At 41.1% G+C, this 18,389-nt stretch overlaps 1 protein-coding gene across 5 annotated transcripts in view; it reads right to left on the bottom strand.

Annotated features, from left to right (window-relative positions):
• The window catches only part of RPP40 (ribonuclease P/MRP subunit p40), a 55,890-nt gene that overhangs the window by 12,504 nt on the left and 24,997 nt on the right, over positions 1-18,389 (bottom strand). For 3 of the 5 annotated variants that reach the window (XM_075316479.1, XM_075316476.1, XM_075316481.1), the window contains exons 7-8: positions 11,615-11,692; positions 1,587-1,721 (exon numbers count right to left, since the gene is read on the bottom strand). In XM_075316479.1, the coding sequence (XP_075172594.1) occupies positions 1,587-1,721; positions 11,615-11,692 (213 nt within the window). The remainder of the gene's footprint in view (positions 1-1,586; positions 1,722-11,614; positions 11,693-18,389) is intronic. The other 2 variants (XM_075316480.1, XM_075316482.1) reach the window with 1 other exon arrangement.

The following is an 18,389-nucleotide window of genomic DNA, read 5'->3' as shown; positions in this document are numbered from 1 at the left end:
ATATGGCATGGTCGCTCACACACTCTCTCATACTGGTCACTGGAAGTTCAACATGGCACCTCATGGCAAAGAATTCTCTCAGTATCTGAACAAAAAGAATTATTGCTCTTCATAAAGATGGTCTGGGTTACCAGAAGTTTGCCAACACACTGAAACTGAGTTGCAGCACGGTGGCCAAGACTATACAGCGGTTTAACAAGAGGCCTGTCCTGATTTGAACCTTTTGCCATGGTAGACCAATATAATGTAGTGCACATGCTTAGAATTATATCCAGAGGTTGTCTTTTTAAAAATAGACGTATGAGTGATGCCAGCATTGCATCACTCATACGCAGAGGTTACAGTTGTGAGGGGTAAGCCTGTCAGTGTTCAGATTGTAAGGCCAACCAGTGCATCAAATTGGTCTGCATGGCTGTTGACATTGAAGGAAGCCTCTTCTAAAGATTATTCCCAAGAATGCCAGCAAACAGTTTGCTTAAGACAAGCAGACTAAAGACATGGGTCACTGGAATCATGTCCTGTAGTCTGATGAGACTAAGAAACTAATTTTTATTCAGAAGGTGTCAACTGTGTGTGGTGGCAACCAGGTGAGGACTACAACAAGTGTGTCTTGCCTACAGTCACGTATGGTGGTGAGGGGGTCATGGTTTGGGGCTGTTTGAGTGCTGCCGGCTGTAGTGAGATGCAGATCATTGAGGGAACCACGAAAGCCAACATGTACTGTGACGTACTGAAGCAGAGCATGATCCTCTCCATATGGAAACTGAGCCGCAGGTCAGTATTCTAACATAACCCAAACACTAAAGAAACACAGTAGAGGTGCTGGACTGGCAAAGCATCTCTCCAGACCTAAACAGTCTTGAGCATCTGTGGGGCATCCTCAAATGGAAGTTGGAGTAACACAAGGTCTCCAACATCCATCACCTCCGTGATGTCATCTTGGAAGATTAAGTGGATTCCTGTGGCTCCTGTAAAGCTTTAGGTAAAAGGCAAAGCTTTAAATAATGGTGTCCATGAAAAATATTGACACTTTGGGCACAAACAAAAGAACAAAAAAAAAAAAGACAAGGCCATGCTTTTTTTTGGTCAAAAATTGGTGGGTCCATAAAGAATTAAACTGTTTTTCAAGCATTTTAAAAAAACTTGATGCCAGTCAACAATAGTAATAAAATACCTCTGAGATGGGCACTTAACCATTTATTCACCACCACCGCTCCAGTACCGTGTCCCAACTTCTCTGCCCATCTTCTCTTTACCTGACTACACGAACGTCCTGTATACTTTCCGACAGCTGCAGCCCATAACCAACATTAGCAGTCTACCCTTGAGACCAGTGATTGGCTTTAGCCATCACAAGGTTTACAGAACATGGTCCCTGCAGTCAGGTGAAAAGATCAATCAATCAATCTCAAAATATGCTGTTTAATATGTAACTAAAATAAATAGTTAACAGCAATGTTATTATCGTGTTTCACTTGCTATAACATTTTTTCCCACATACACTATGGAAAATTAAAAGCAGCAAGAAAATGTAATATTAAAAACTTGCTTTAGAAAGGGTAAAAAAGTAAAAATGTGTGTCATACCGTAACTGATTCATCAGCTGCTGGATGGTCACTGGGGTTATAAATCCAGTAATTGTGCATAAATGTGCCTGTCCCACTAGACTGTTTGGCTCTGGACAGCAAAAACTTGATATGAAGCTGGAAGATTCATTGTTGCTGAAAGAAAAACATCAGTTTGAGGATACACTTGTTAAACTGTATGGAAATACTGATATTGTGATGAACCATTTTTACAGTAATACTCCTAAGCCTGGTACTATTTTATAATGAGTTGTGATAGAGATATTACCAAATGTGTGTGTCATTTACTCATGGTGTAAAGACTTTAAAAAAACAAAACACCTTATAATAACCTGCAGTTATAAAGTTTTTTTAATTTTAAAATTTTACATTTGTAACTTAAATCATAGGGTGTCCCAATGCGGAGACCCCAAGATATCAGAATTTTAATGCACAGGAGGCGTTAAGTGCTGCAGACTTTAGATCACTTCTGGAGCCTCTGCCACATGAGGCTGTTTCCCCGCCTAACACCACCCTCCTTAGCAGGATTGAGATCTCACCATCTGTGTGACGTCAAGCAAGGAAATCAGACAGAGCCATGAAGCAAGAAGAAATCAATAGGATGCGGATGTGCAGCACCCAGCCGCAGCCACTATCAGAAGACAGGGCACCTCCGGAACTGTGCATATTTGTCTGCCTGCTGCTGCCGCTGGGACAGAGAACAGCTGATCGCCGGGAGTGGAGATGATCTCAATCTGTGCGTGTGCTGCCTCCACAGCCATTATCCTGTAGCCCAACAAATTCACTGAAAAAACAATCAATGGAGCCCGTATCACGCCGCCACAAAACCCCTCCAACCAACCTCGGGCCCACGGCATGCCGTGCGGTCAACTTTTCAGCTGTGCCCTTACTCCACCACGCCCCCAGTAAGCTATATCCGGATTATAAAACGCACCCCCATTTCCCCCCCCAATTTGGGGGAAGTGTGTCTTATAATTCGAATAATCAGAAAAATAAGGTAAATAAAATAGAAAGTAGACATTGTTTGCGTTTAGAAGGACAAAAATTGGCGCAAAAAAAAAAAAAAAAAAAAAAAAAAAAAAAAACCCTACTTATAGTAACTCAAATGAAAAGGGAGGAGACTACATAATATTTTGAGATTTTAGTCTGATTAGAGACAAGAATTTAGATACCACAGCAAAAGCAGGAGTCTGATAACCACGAAGAAAATGGGCTGCTGGAGGCAAATCTTTGACGCCTTGAAATGTCTAAATACTTTGAGAATTTACCTTTTACTCAGGCAGGCATAAGTCAAATTCAAGGATGGATTTACTGCTGACAGATGTATGTGCACTGCAAGAAATTACTACTGTTGACATAGGAACTATCAAGGTTGGATCATGCCCCGCTGACCTTTACAATTGAAGCCACTAGTAGGACAGAATATATTCAGCTGGAGACACAATAAATCATCTCCTCCAATTACCATAAAATAAGGAAATAATAGAGAAGGCTCTATATACTTTATAGAAAATGATGAAAGGCAATGTATTGCCACAATTGTTTTTGGAACGCCCACATAGCGGTTCTCAGAGGTCATTTGATGCAAGTAGCTGCTCGATTCAAAAAAGAAAAAAAAAATATGAAAATAAATTGGAGATTACTACTACTAATATACACATGGTCCACCAATCTAACCCTTACCCCCCTCTACATAACCAAATTCTGGACCCAACAATAAAGCTAAAAACCCACCTACCCAGTGAATACAATAAGATCATGAAAAATGTCAAAAACTAAAATCAGAATTCAAACAAGCAACCGAGTAAAATGATGAAGAGTAAGGCCTTGTGCCCACGGTGCTTTTTTTTCAGCACAAAAAAAGCTGCTTTTTTCTGTGCTTCTTTTCATGCTTTCATGCTTTTTTTCATGCTTCTTTTCATGCTTTCATGCTTATTTTCTTGCTTCTTTTCATGCTTTTTTTCATGCTTTCTTTCCTGCTTTTTTTCATGCTTATTTTCATGCTTTTTTGTTACTATTGAATGCTTGTTTCAGCTCATTAAAGTTGGATGTGAAAAAAAGGTGTTCTGATATCATTTCCTTGTTCAGCCCATTTTTTTCAATCTCCATTTTGGAATAAAAGTGACAGGAAAATGATGATCTATTAGATCGTTTACCAGCACCGCTATTTACCGGCTCATGCAGGTGAATAGCGGTGCCGGGAATCAGGTGCTCGGAGATCACCGTTGCTATAGCAACCTGCTCATTAGGTTACTATGGCAACGGTGGTAGCGGTGATGTCACCGCTTACCAACCTGCAGTCTCTGCTAACTCATTGAGTGATTAGACAGCACGGGGATTTGAAGCGTTCTTCCTCCCCCGTGCTTTCTGATATAGCAGAGCTAGATCGGTGACAGAAGACCAGGATTGAGGAGGGGTGAGAGGGAGTAATAAAGATGGAGTCCCTAAGTGTGTCTGTGTATTTATTTTTAATAAAGTATTTTTTGTGTGGTGTTTTTTTTTAACCCTTTATTGGAGATTCTTAATATCCAAGTCAAACTTGGCTTCACATTAAGAATCTCGGGCTTAATACCAGCTGGTAAAACAAAGCTGGTATTAACCCCTTATTACCCAGCGTGCCACCTGGCACCATGTCCACTGGAAGAGTTGGATACAGCGCCAAAAGATGGCGCTTCTATGAAAGCACCATTTTCTGGGGCAGCTGCGGACTGCAATACACAGCGGGTGGCCCAGAAAGCTTGGGCCACTCAGCATTGCGGTTTCCAGTCCCCAGCTGTCTGGTTGTACCTGGCTGGACACAAAAATTGGGCTAAGCCCATGGAATTTTTTTTTTAATTTTTTGGCAAAAAAACTCAAGAAAAAAGGGCTTAACTGGATTTTTCATTGCCAGTGAAGGTAACACCAAGCAGGAGGGGTTAGCAGCCAGTAGCTGTTTAAGTTACCCTAGCAATAGAAAATGCAGCGAGAGCCTAAGCATTTTTTTTTACCCCTAACCCTTTTGGGTTATGTGTTTGTTTTTTTTGTTCTTTTTTTAATGAATAAAAAAAAAAAAAAAAAAAAAAAAAAATCGACATGGGCTTCGCCATATTTTTGTATGCCAGCCAGGTACAGCAGGCAGGTACGGGTGGCCTCCAACCCCCAGCTGCCTATTTGTACCCAGCTGGGAACCAAAAATATAGGGAAGCCCTTTTTTTAATTATTTCATGAATTTCATAAAATAATAATAAAAAAAAAAAACGACATGGGCTTCGCCCAATTTATGTGTCCAGCCAGGTACAACTAGGCAGCTGGGGACTGGAATCCGCAGTACAGGGTGGACCAAGCTATCTGCCCCCCCCCCCACTGCGAATTGCAGTCCGCAGCTGTCCCAGAAAATGGCGCATTCATAGGAAGCGCCATCTTCTGGTGCTGTATCCAACTCTTCTAGCGGCCCTGGTATCTGGTGGCTCACTGGGTAATAATGGGGTTAGGGCCAGCTTTGTATTATCAGCTGGCCCTAAGCCTGAAATTCATGGTGTCACGCCAATATTAGACATAGCCGCCATGAATTTCTAGTAAAGATAAAAAAAACACAACAGAGAGAAAAATATTTTTTATTAGAAATAAAACACAACACAATTAGTGACTCCATCTTTATTGAACTAAAGAACCCCCCTCCGCCGTAGTCCTGGGTCGAGGGTCCCGCGGTGTCCAATCCGGATCCAATATCATCTGATTGAAAGGCAAACGGATCAGATGATGACACATCATCTGATCGGTTTGCCTTCTGATCAGATGATATTGGATTCAGGTCTTTGAACCTGACATCAGCTGATTGTCTAAAAGTCCCATGGGCTCCAGGACCCGCTGGTAAGTAGCTGATGCTATCACCTGATAGCATCACCCGATCGTTTACGTCCAGGGAAGATCAGCGGATTCATCATCTGTTTATTAAAAAGCCGGCAGGCTTTTCACCGATGGACGTAATCAGCTGCTTACCGGCGGGTCCTGGAGCCCATGGGACGTGACCCAGGAGACTGCAGAGAGGTGAGTAAGGGGAAGAGTTCATCCCAGCAGCGGATCTCCAGGAAACCCCGGTGATCCTCCTACATGAACTGTATTCACCTTGTGACATCCCCGGACCTCCCTGTAGAGTGGTGTTGGTAAAACACTGCAAGAACACTGAATGTCTGGTGCACGGCACAAGGTGAACACAGTTCATGCAGGAGGATCACCGGGGTTTTTCGGGGTTCACCTTGACGTCAGCGGGGGTTGCCTGCCTTTATGTGGCATAGGCTGTGCACCAGGCATTCAGTATTCTTGCGGTGTTTTACCGCGACATCTCTTTGCAGGGAAGTCCGGTGATGTCAGGAGGTGAATTCAATTCATGCCGGAGAATTACCGGAGGCTTTCCTGGAGATCCCCCGCTGGGATGAACTATTCACCTTGTGACGTCAGCGGGGGTCCCTGCATTGTTTACTGCTACACGTCGCTGCAGAGAAGTTCCGGATGTCACAAGGTGAATACAATTCATGCAGGGGGATTACCGAGCAATGCCCCCCGCATTCCTGGAGATCCCCGCTGGGATGAACTCTTTACCTTGTGACATCAGCAGCAGTCCCTGCATTGTTTACCGCAACACCTCGCTGTACAAGTTCGGGGATGTCAGGAGGTGAATACAATTCATGCAGGAGGATTACTGTGGTATTCCCTGGAGATCCCCCGCTGTGATGAACTCTTTACCTTGTGACGTCAGCGGGGGTCCCTGCAGAGGTGTCGCGGTAAACAATGGGAGATAAGATAACAGCTGCCGACGCTGGCTATGTGGCTTTCTTCTATGAAGGAATCTACATAGCCTGCAGAATGGACTGTATTACGATCTGCTGCTACACACGGTCCGGGACAAGTGAATTCAGCCCTCTGAAATGTACTGCGCCAGAACAGAGGATGGAAGCGGCCAATCCGAATGCAGCAGCGATCACCAATCGGAACAGAGAGGGTGCGTAAAACAACGAAGATGCACGGCTACGTGAGTCGCGAACGAGGTCGTTGGGTAAGGTGTCAAACACACCGATGCGTGCTGCACTGCGGGAGCCCGACGACCAAAAAAATAAACCAGTAGAGTGTGTAACGATCAACGATTTCACAGCAGGGGCCAGGTCGCTGCTCAGTGTCACACACAGCGAGCTGATGGTCACTGGTACGTCACAAAACCTGTGACTCAGCAGCAATCTCGCTATGTGAGAAGTACCCCTAAGAGCGCAACCCCCTCAAAAAAAAAAAAAAAAAAAAAAAGGGTTGGGGTGGGGGGGGGGACTGGGCAAGAATGTATCCATCCTAAAAGATATTTCAAATGCCTTTATAGAATTCTATAGTAAGCTTTACAGTCTCAAAAATGACTTCCAACAACCAAATATTTATGATACTGAAACTTCACAAAATATCAATCTCCAAAGATTAAAAACCAGACCAATTTATTTCTTAAACAACCCCTTTTCAATCTCAAAAATAGAAAATATCATAAAACACCTACAAAAAAAAATAAAAAATTGAATTAGAGTCCTGATGGCTTAACCAATGAATATTACCAACTATTTTTTCCCGCCCTACAAAAATAAAAGGTCTGTAAAAAAAAAAAAAAAAAAAAAAAAAAATCCAGAAAATCACATTAATGACTTAAATAAAATTAAAATTTGCATTTTATTACATGAGTATTTGATTACCTACCAACCAGCAAAAAAAATAAATAAATAATTCTGACTGAGACAGCTCTATAACTTTTTTTTTTAAGAATCCCTCATTACCTGAATTGCAACTTTTTTTGAACTAGTTACCTGTACAAAAGAACCTGTCCACACACCGAATAACACTCCAACCTCTCCACCTTGGCTAAGACCAAAGAGCTGTCGAAGCACACCAGGGACAAAATTGTAGACCTGCACATGGCTGGGTTGGGCTACAGGACAATAGCCAAACAACTTGGTGAGAAGCCAACAACTGTTCGCGCAATTAGAACATGGAAGAAACACAAAATGACTGGTCAATCTTACTCATGTTTGGCTTCCAAACAAGATCTCGCCTTGTGGGATAAGGAACATTCTCAGAAAGGACTGGAATCCGCCCAGACTTACTCAGGACCTGGTCAATGACCTGAAGAGAGCTGGGACCACAGTCTCACAGATTACTATTAGTAACACTACACCAACATGGATTAAAATCCTGCAGGGCACGCATGGTCTCCATGATCACGCCAGCACATGTCCAGGCCCATTTGAAGTTCACCAATGACCATCTGGATAATATAGAGGCAAGCAAATGGGAAGGTTATGTGGTCAAATGAAACAAAAGTAAAACTTTTTGGTATCAACTCCACAAGCTGTGTTTGGAGGAAGAAGGATTAGTACAACCCCAAGAACAATGTCTCATCCGTGAAGCATGGGGGTGGAAACCTCATACTTTGGTGGTGCTTTTCTGCAAAGGGGACAGGACGACTGCTATGTATTGAAATTTGCAAATGAGAAAGCCGCGGAGACACCATCACATGTTTCTCAACGCTGGCAGGAAACTAGCCAGGTCTTTCACCGGGAAGGAACAACCACGGGAAGGGCAGTCTCCAGTCAAGGAGACCACCTATACCAAACATGGTATCCATCCACAGACAGCCGTTTCGGGGTATTTGCCCCTCATCAGTGTGGAGTAGGAATCTGGCTAGTGGGGGCAATGCCTAGTAAAAGACTACTTAAGCAAGCATTGTTGACCTTAGGGAGATCAACATTTCCACTGCGGAGACACCATCACGTGTTTCTCAACGCAGTGATTCTAGAGCAAAGCCCCCTGGGAAGCACTGAAGATGGGTCGTGGCTGGGTCTTCCAGCATAAATCATGACAAAAAAAAAAAAAAACAGCCAGGGCAACTAAGGAGTGGTTCTAAAAGCAGCATTTCAATGTCCTGGAATACCCTAGCCAGTCTCCAGACCTGAACCCAATAGAAAAATCTTTGGAAGGAGCTGAAACTTCATATTACCGAGCAACAGACCCGAAACCTGAAAGCTCTGGAGAAGGTATATATGGAGGAGTAGCACAAAATCCCTGCTGCAGTGTGTGCAAACTTGGTCAAGAACTACAGGAAACGTCCAAACTCTAATTGCAAACAAAAGGTGTCTGAACCGAATATTAAGTTCTGTTTTTCTATTGTATCAAATACGTATTTCATGCAATCAAATGCAAGATAACTATTTCAAAATCATAAAATGTGATTTTTTTTTTATTATTCTGTCATTGTTGAAGTGTACCTATGATAAAAATTACAGGACTTCTCCATTCTTTGAAGCTGGGAAAACTTGCAAAATTGGCAAATACTTATTTTCCCCACTGTAGGTTGATCTAATGATAACTATAAAACAACAAGCAGAGAAGAAACCACAGAAGGAGGGATCATATATATAAAAAAAACAAAAAAAAAAAAAACTAAAATACATCATAAAAAGGTATATTAACAAAAACATTCATGGTGAGAAAAAGCAGACTTGGCATTATGCAAAAAGTGGTGAGCACTATTTAAGTATATACAGAAAACAGATGTGGGAAGAGGTAACGTATGCAATAATAGTGTGAGATTTACTAATACAGTGGAACCTTGGTTTAAGAGTAACTTGGTTTGAGAGCGTTTTGCAAGACAAGGAAAGCTTTTTACAAATTTGTAACTTGGTTTAAGAGCAATGCTTTGCAAGAAGAGCAAATATTCACCGTGCACACGTCTGGTTCTGTCCTTTCACCGCGCTCTGACCCGCTCTGGAGGTAACTTTCCATACATATGTACTTTATACAGTATACTTTTGTACAGTACTATATAGCATGTCTATCAATTTGCATTTGTAAATCCAGTACTGTACTTTATTGATAACCAGTACAGCACATTGCTTATATTGTACCTCTCGCACACCAGCAATTTTATTGCATGCTAAAGTGTAGTTTAATGTTTTGTTTTTTACTGCACAGTATTTTGTATCAGTGTACTGTAATAATTTTATATTAATACAGGACATTATGTTGTATTACTGTAATAAGTTTGTATACATACAGCAAATATTTTTGGGTTGTGGAACGAGTTGTCTGTGTTTGAATTATTTCCTATGGGAAAATTCGCTTTGATATAAAGAGTAACTTGGTTTAAGAGCTCACTCCAGGAACCAATTATGCTCGTAATCAGAGGTTCCACTGTATAGGATTTAATCCCACTATGTGTATATCATTCCCTATACATTAAAAAAACAGTACAAAAATCATGGGACAAAAAGTTGCAATAAATTAAATGCAAAAAATGGGTTATATCTGTAGTAAGAGGACAAACCAAAATAAAAAAAAAAACAAAAACAAAAACAAAAAAAAAACAAAACACATGAGCACCCTGGACCACCAATGTTTTTCGCTTTGAGGCTTTTTCAAGGAGTCAAAAAAAATCTACCAAGCAAAATGTAAGTTGGAGGTGGTCGTATTGTTTCTATTATTTTAGTATGTTATTAAATGTCATTTTTTCACATGTTACTTGCTCTACCTTTTTGCCACATGATATTTGCACTAACGTATTGGGACTGAAATACACATAGCAGGACTAATACATATATTAGTAAATCTCACAACTAGAGCTGATCGAACGCCCAAAAAAACGGGGTCGGCGGATGACTGACAGACTTAAAAATAAGTCCGATCCGCTCCGAAATCCGGAAATTAAAAACGTTTGTGGAGGGGATGGGGAAGGGGGGGGTAGGAGCGCGTACGGTATACTCACCTAGGCTGTGTCATGGCGGCACACTTCAGGGTCACGTTTTTCCCTTCCAGAGCCGACAAATCAATATTCATTGTTTTGCCCGCCCACCGGCGCGTGTCATTGGTTGCAGTTAGACACGCCCCCACCCTGAATGGCGGCGTGTCAGCTGACTGCAACCAATCACAGGCGGCAAGACGGCTGGTGGGGAGCAGTGTATCCGTCACAAGTGTGACTCCGTTTTTTTTCTTTTTTTTTTAATTTAAATAAAAATAAAAATTAATTAAAAAACCCGACGTGTGATCCCCCCCTTCATCCCAAGCCATGGCAATGCCGGCTGGGGGCTGGTATTTCAGCCCGCAGCCGCCCGGTATTGCCGCATCTATTAGATGTGGCAATCCCGGTACATTACCAGCTCTTCCCTGAGGCGTGATGCGGTGCCAGTCGGAGTAATAGGTTTGTGATAGCACGGGCGTCTGTGAGATACCCACATCACAAACCTGTAAATGAATGTAAATAAACACACAGAGAAAAATCCTTTATTTAGAATAACTTACAAACGCACCCTCATTCACCATTTTATTACCACAACACAGCCCTCCAGCTCCGGCGTAATCCACACGAGATCAAGCGAAGACACATCCAGCTCTGCTACATGTCAAAGCGAGCAGCCATAGAGCACGGCTGCCCGCTCTGAGTGCAGCCTATTACTGAGCCGCGATAAGCGATGATTGCATGGCAGAGCTGTCACAGGCTGGGAGCGCGTCAGCCAGGAACCAATCACAGATGAGAGGACGGCCGGTGGGCGAGGAAAACACGGAAAGCTGTGTGATTGCGTGCACACAACAGGAAGTGAAAGCGCGACTCGGAAGCAGTGTGCCGCCATGATACCGAGTCTCGGTAAGTATGAAACGCTCATTTATTTCTGATTTTCTTCATTTTTATTAATTGCCGAATCCGGATCACGCACCCGGAATCCTGTGCCCGGGTGCGGCACAGATAGCGCTGAAACCGCGCGGATCCAGACTTTTACAGTCCGGGTCCGCTCAGCACTACTCACACCACCATTTATTGTACACCCTTACCACACTCCCACATCTGATGTTTTATGTATATACTTTAAATAGTGCTCACCACTTTTTACATTATCCTAATTTACCTTTTAATTATTAAATTTTTTTTTTTTTTTTTTTTTAAGGATCCCTCCTTCTGGTCGATTTTTCTCCGCTTGTCGTCTTCACACGTTTTTTTTTTTTTTTTTTTAATACACTTTCGCCTACATTACCAAGATTTGTAATAGAGGTTTTTCTTTAAATCAGGCACTTTACCAGCCGAAATGATTGAAGCAAATATAATTGTGATCCTGAAACAAAAATGAGATGTTTTATCAACACAAGAATTAATTGCCAAAAATAAATCCCTTCTCAACTCAAGATATAAAAATATATGCAAAAGCCATTGCAAATAGATTGATAGTTCCTGTCTTGGTTCATGAGGACAAATGGGAGTTATCAAAATTTAGACAAACTTCAGATGCTACCGATAGACTTTGTAATCTACTCAAAACGTGGACCTAGATAAATCCCAATCCGTACTCCGCTTATTAGATGCAGAAAAAGCATTCAACAGGATATAGGGTATTCTGGGAAAAGTATTGGAGAAATTCGGCTTTACTGCCACATTTTTATTTTAAAGGGTGTATTAGCCCTATATGGTAATCCTTCCAAAAGAGTTATTTCCATTAACCAGGATTTAGATTTAATTTGAATTCCCAATAGAACTAGACAAGGATGTCAATTGTCGCCTCTTGTTTTTGCACTATGAAGCCTTTTTTGGAAACAATACAATGCTAACATCAAGGACATTCCATGTGAAATTAGGAATTCTAACGTTAGCTTCTTCGTGGTTGACATCATATTGTCATTAACAGACCCCTTCATGGTCATTAAGAGAAATTTCCAATTTCACAAAAGTGTCTTACTACAAAATAAACAATCTCAGTGTTTAGGTTTGAATCTAGATAAAGATCTGAGATGTAACATTCAGGAAGAGTTTGACTACAAATGGGAAAAGAAACACACCATACATTTGGAGATTAAGATCCCCAAGAAGCTCGGTACATCAAGAAAAGTAAATCTACAAAATTCTTTAAAAAGACACCAGAGACGACAAATATTTTCTAACATGATTGGTCATGGTTAGGAAGAATAATAACTTACAAGAGATTTGTTCTGCCAAAACTGCTAATTATATTAATATACTGTATATATTTATTTATGACTGCCAGTTATAAAGGGGCTGTTATCTAAATTTCAGATTCAGCTCTCAAAAAGTTTATTTGGAAGAAAAAAAAAAAGAGACCAAGAGTGGAGAATAAAACTCTTCAAAGAGGGAGCATTTCGCGGAAACATCCTACTACTCCGCGAAACGCGCGTTGGACGGTCTTTTCTGTTGCTGTGAGACGCCTGGGCAACCACCTTAGCTATGTGTAAGTCTTAGGACTATAACCCTAATAATTTTTATGCTGACTTGTTTGTTGCCTTCTGCATAGAAATAGCCTGCATGTGTTGAAGGCTCATTACTTGTCAGCCATGACATGATCATAGTTTTATTGAGTCCTTTCCTTTTGGACTTCCCATCCCTTTGGTGACCCTGCCTCGGTTCTCTCACTACCATGTGAGTTTTCACCCATTTCCCAGCACCATGATATTGTAATTGTATAAACTGAATTTTTTTTTTAACTTTTTCACACGAAATAAAGTTGTTACATTTTATACTCTGCCTCAAAACTCCTGTTTTCAATTTTTTCTGGAAGTCCTTTATGGAGTGGCATATGCATTAAACATGAGATGTGCACTGCTCAATTGTTTATGTGTCTCATCGGAGAGCAGCATAATGTAGAGACAGACTGATTCCAGCGATGTGTCACTTACTGAGCTGTTTCCTGTCATTTTGATAAAAATCAATGTTTCCTCTGCTGCAGATTTAGCAGTTATACAGAGCTCATTAATATGCTGGACTACCTGGCAGCACGCAAAGTAGTCCTCTAATGATAATCTACTGCTGATTAAACTGTGATTTTATCAAAACCTATACTAAGCAGCCCAGTTTTAAACCAATAATTGCCAACCAAGGGTGTATAACGTGTCAACAATAGACTTAAGCGGGCTTTACATGCTGCGACATCGCTAGCCGATGCTAGCGATGGCGAGCGTGATAGCACCCGCCCCTATCGTTATGCCGATATTTGGTGATCGCTGCCGCAGCGAACATTATCGCTACGGCAGGGTCACACGCACTTACCTAGTCGTCGGTGTCGCTGTGACTGCCGAACAATCCCTCCCTCAAGGGGGAGGGACGTTCGGCATCACAGCGACGTCACTAAGCGGCCGGCCAATCATAGCGGAGGGGTGGAGATGAGCGGGACGAACATCCCGCCCACCTCCTTCCTTCCTCATTGCTGGCGTGTGGCAGGTAAGGAGAGGTTCCTCGTTCCTGCGGCATCACACGTAGCGATGTGTGCTGCCGCAGGGACGAGGATCAACTTCGCCCACGTGACAGCAGCGATATTTGAGAATGGACCCCCATGTCAACGAGGAGCTATTTGACGTTTTTGCAACGATCCAAAAATCGCTCCTAGGAGTCACACACTCACACACACACACACACACAGAGATCGCTACAGCGGCCGAATGTGCGTCACAAAATCAGTGACCCCAACGAGATCGCTGTAGCGATCTCGTAGCGTCTAAAGCCAGCTTTACAGTATCAAATTTCACGCAAATTATTCCTATGGACGGGCTATTCAAAAATTCAAAAAACTGACAGGTACACCAATTCACAAAAATAGCCACAACTTAAACACAACACATATAATCTTTATTGAATCAAAAAATTATAAAATAGTAAAAATAAAATGAGCAAGGAAAAAATGACAACACAAAGGGAATGGGTCCAGCACAGCAAGGTGATTATACAAAATTGTGACAAGATGTAAACCAGCAACATACAATAGATCATAATGTTGATTCTATACTTGGAAAAAACCATATTAAAACATACAGATTGCAGATCGGACACATAACTGAGGTATGTCATCAAATAATAGCCATACATCAAATATCATTATATAGGTTAAATAGTAGCGTCAGTATGATTTATGTCCAAAGTGTAAGTAGTGCCAATAGCTACTGAAGTGCGATACTGCCAAATCAAGTAATTATCAATACATCAAATAGCAATTGTACTAGATGTGATATACACCTAAAGCGCAAATTGTGCCAAAAATACATGCAAGTACAATTTGTTTAAAAAAACATAAAACAGCTATAGGAATAAAAAAAAAAAAAAATACCAATTAATGCATTATATATAAAGTGCAAAAAGGTGCAAAAGTGCCCAACAGTGCAAAAATTCAAAATCGTACAAATTGCAGCTAATTGATCCATATATTAAACTAGCAGCAGCAACAATATTAAGTGCAGATATCAAATTGTAGCCTGTGCTTTCTGTTAAACAAAAAGGAAAACACCAATACATACACATTTTACAGGTAGTGCTCGGGTTCCGACGGTCTCGAGTTATGTAGTTACGACGCTATATACAACACTTTATTCCGACTTACGCGTCACAAGTCGAACTACGAGCAACTACGTGAAGCAGCGGAAGAATAGAGTCCAGTGCTATACACTGTACCCGGTTACAGAGGAAAACGAGTCTTCTGCATGCCATAACACCCTTCATTATGGCTTCCAAACGTAAGCCAGACTCATCTGATACAGTACAGTATTTCATTAAAGGTACTGTACAATATTTTACTGTACCTGCATATTGATAATTATGTAGGGTACTGTGTTAGAAAAGGTGTAGGGATAGGCTAAGTGTTTGCAGTACTGTGCTGTTATTATGGTACAGTACTGTATGAACGTTTGGTCCGACTTACGTCGAAATTCGGTTTACGACGACGCATAAGAACGGATCAACGTCGTAAGTCGAGGACTACCTGTGCTAATGGTAATTACCTGTAGTCATGTCAGGTCAGGACCGCAGCTTTGCCAGCACCAAGTCCCAGGTCCTTACGCGTGTTTCGGCGTACCTTCGTCAGGGGGTGTGCCTTAATATTGTTGTTTTTTTTTTTCAAAGTATAGAATGTACATTATAATCTATTATATGTTGCTGGTTTACGTCTTATGTCACAATTTTGTATAACCATCTTGCTGTGCTGGACCCATTCTCATCGTGTTGTATTTTTTTCCTTGCTCATTTTAATTATTATTTTTTTTTTATTCAATAAAGATTATATGTGTTAGGTAATTTATGTTGTGGCTATTTTTGTGAATAGGTCTACTAGGCAGCCCAGTAAGTGACATCGCTGGAATCAGGAACTCTGTCCCTACATTATAATGCTCTCAGGCAGTTATCAAATTGACCTCTCCCGACATGAAATAAGATGCTTTCTCCAGGAGAATCGAACCTATTTAAAATCAATAAATAAATATCTAAATATCTAATTCGAGAACACTTCATAGACAACAATGTGACTTTTCCAAAACTTTCCATCAGTGGCAGCTACTATACGCATGGAAAGCAGTACAAAATGCTTTGAAATCACCCCCCTATTGCTAGCATATGTAAATTCTGAAAGAAATCTCAGAACTAATCTTACCACTTCCCACCCCCCCAAAAAAGTAAAAAAAACAGTAAATCAGATATATCGCAAACGTTTTTTGGGACAACAACAATGAGTTAAACCACATCCTATCCTGCAAAAGAGTTTAGCCTGGATGATATGCACTTTGTTCCTTACGAAGACAAAGACATACCTGTCCAACTTTCAAAAAATCTACCATAGCAAAACAGATACAGATATACGCTCTTCTGATGGAACCTCACAGTTTAGCCATTTAGAAATATATATATTTCCATCAATCTTGCCATATAAGGGCTTATTTTATGCGGGACGAGTTGTAATTTTAAATGCAACCCTGAGTTTTACCATATAGTGAACTCTAAAACTGCAAAAAAATGTGGAAAAATTGAAAAAAAAAAAAGTGCCATTGCACAATTGTTTTTGGGATATTATATTCACAGTGTTCCCTATATGGTAAAATTGATGTGTTGGTGTGATGCCTCAGGTCAGTATGAGTTCATAGACACCAAACATGTACAGGTTTACTTTTATCTAAGGGGTTAAGAAAAAGTCACAATTTTGTCCAAAAAAAAAGTGGTGCACTTTTTGCGCCATTTTCCAAAAACGTAGCCTTCTAATTTTTAGGGATCTCGGGCTCAGTGACTGCTTATTTTTTTGGGTCTCAGGCTGGCATTTTTAACAGTACCATTTCTGCGCAGATGCTACGTTTTGATCTTCTGTCATTGCATTTTGCGATGACCAAAAAAACCCCTAATTTTGGAGTTTGGAATTCTTTTGCCGCTATGCTGTTTACCAATCAGATTAATTGATTTTATACTTTGATAGATCGGGTGTTTCTGAAGGCGGCGATACCAAAATGTGTATATTTTTTTAATTTTTTTAATCCTTTAATTTTAAATAAGACGAATGGGGGGGGGGTGATTTGAACTTTTAGGTTTCTTTCTTTCTTTTTTTTTTAACTTTTTATATTACTAGTCCCCCTAGGGGACTATAAGGCTCAGCAGTCTGATCGCTTGTTAATTTCTGTAGATCAGAGCAGCATAGCTCTGATCTGCAGAAAAGCTGCTGTCCTCTCATACACAGTGCTCTGCCGGGTGTAAGAGGAAGTGACTCATGATAGTTACAGGAGTCATCGCATGTTCCTGTGCTACCATGGCAACCATCGGCTCCAGTTGATCACATCATGTGACTTTCGATGGCGCCGGGTAAGTGAATGCTTACCGCGGCACGCTGTTACAGGACGCTGTCAGATTTTGACAGCAAGATGTAACGGGGTCAATAGGCGTGGGTGGATCGCGGATACACTTCGTGCCTGGGAAGCACACATGTCAGCTGTTCAAAATCAGCTGACATGTGCGGGGATCGCCGCCAGCTGGCGGGGATCACAGTGACACGATCCACGACGAACCGGGTATGTCATGTATATCGTGAAGAGGTTAAATACAAACCAATTAATAGCAATATTTTGGAACGAAAAGAGAAAAAAAAAAAAAAAAAAAGACACCACACAAAGATCCTGACAAAAGGAAATATTACTGAGAACACAGGGGCACACAATATCTACAAATATAAACATACTTCAAAAACAGGCAGTATTGCCAAACACTAAAAGAATTTGTCACTTAGGAACAAGAAACTTCCACTTGTTTTGTAGTTATTAAATTCGATGGTATCTCTCAGGAGACTGGCAAGACATCTAGTTAACTTAAGGATAGAGTTCACCAAGTTTATTTATCCTAAAAGTCCTCAAAACTTAACTGAATCAAATGATTATTATATGGGCTATCAGTCAACTTTTGCTTTCTTTACATTTTTTCATTACTTATTTTTTTCTCTGTTCCTATCCTTTATATCCATATTTTACCCCATCCTGTACCCAACATTAGTTTTTCTGTGCCTCCCTGACTGATCCTGGTTTTAGTTTGCTTTTATTTTAGTAAAGGTTTTATTTATATTGTACAAAATTCTTTTTAAAACCGAGAAAATGTTCAAATTAAAATTATTTGTTCAAAAGGTCATTATGGTAAAGCCTACACCGCACCGATATTGCACCAAATTCGATTAAGGCTATGTGCGCACGTGTGCGCTCTGCACTGCACCTAAAAGGTGCGCTTCAGAGCGCAGCTGAAAAGCTCCGTTCTGAAGCGCATGGTGCCGGCAGAGAACGTGCGCTCTGCATGCTGCCTCTCCCTATAGACAGCATGCAAACCGCACCACTGCGTTCTAATATGCCACGTGCGCACGGCTCCTGCACAATCTCCATAGACTGTGCAGGGGACGCAGGACGCATGCAGTTACGCTGCGCTGCAGATCGCAGCGTAACTGCATGTAATAAGCACACGTGCGCACATAGCCTAACTGGAAATAACTATTTTTCCAATCAAGTTATTCAGTGGGTACGGAAAGTCTG

The sequence above is a fragment of the Anomaloglossus baeobatrachus genome, chromosome 6 (assembly GCF_048569485.1).
Source record: "Anomaloglossus baeobatrachus isolate aAnoBae1 chromosome 6, aAnoBae1.hap1, whole genome shotgun sequence".
NCBI lineage: Eukaryota > Metazoa > Chordata > Amphibia > Anura > Aromobatidae > Anomaloglossus > Anomaloglossus baeobatrachus.
Note: the sequence above shows the minus strand (reverse complement) of the source record. Positions and strands in the feature narration are given on the sequence as shown.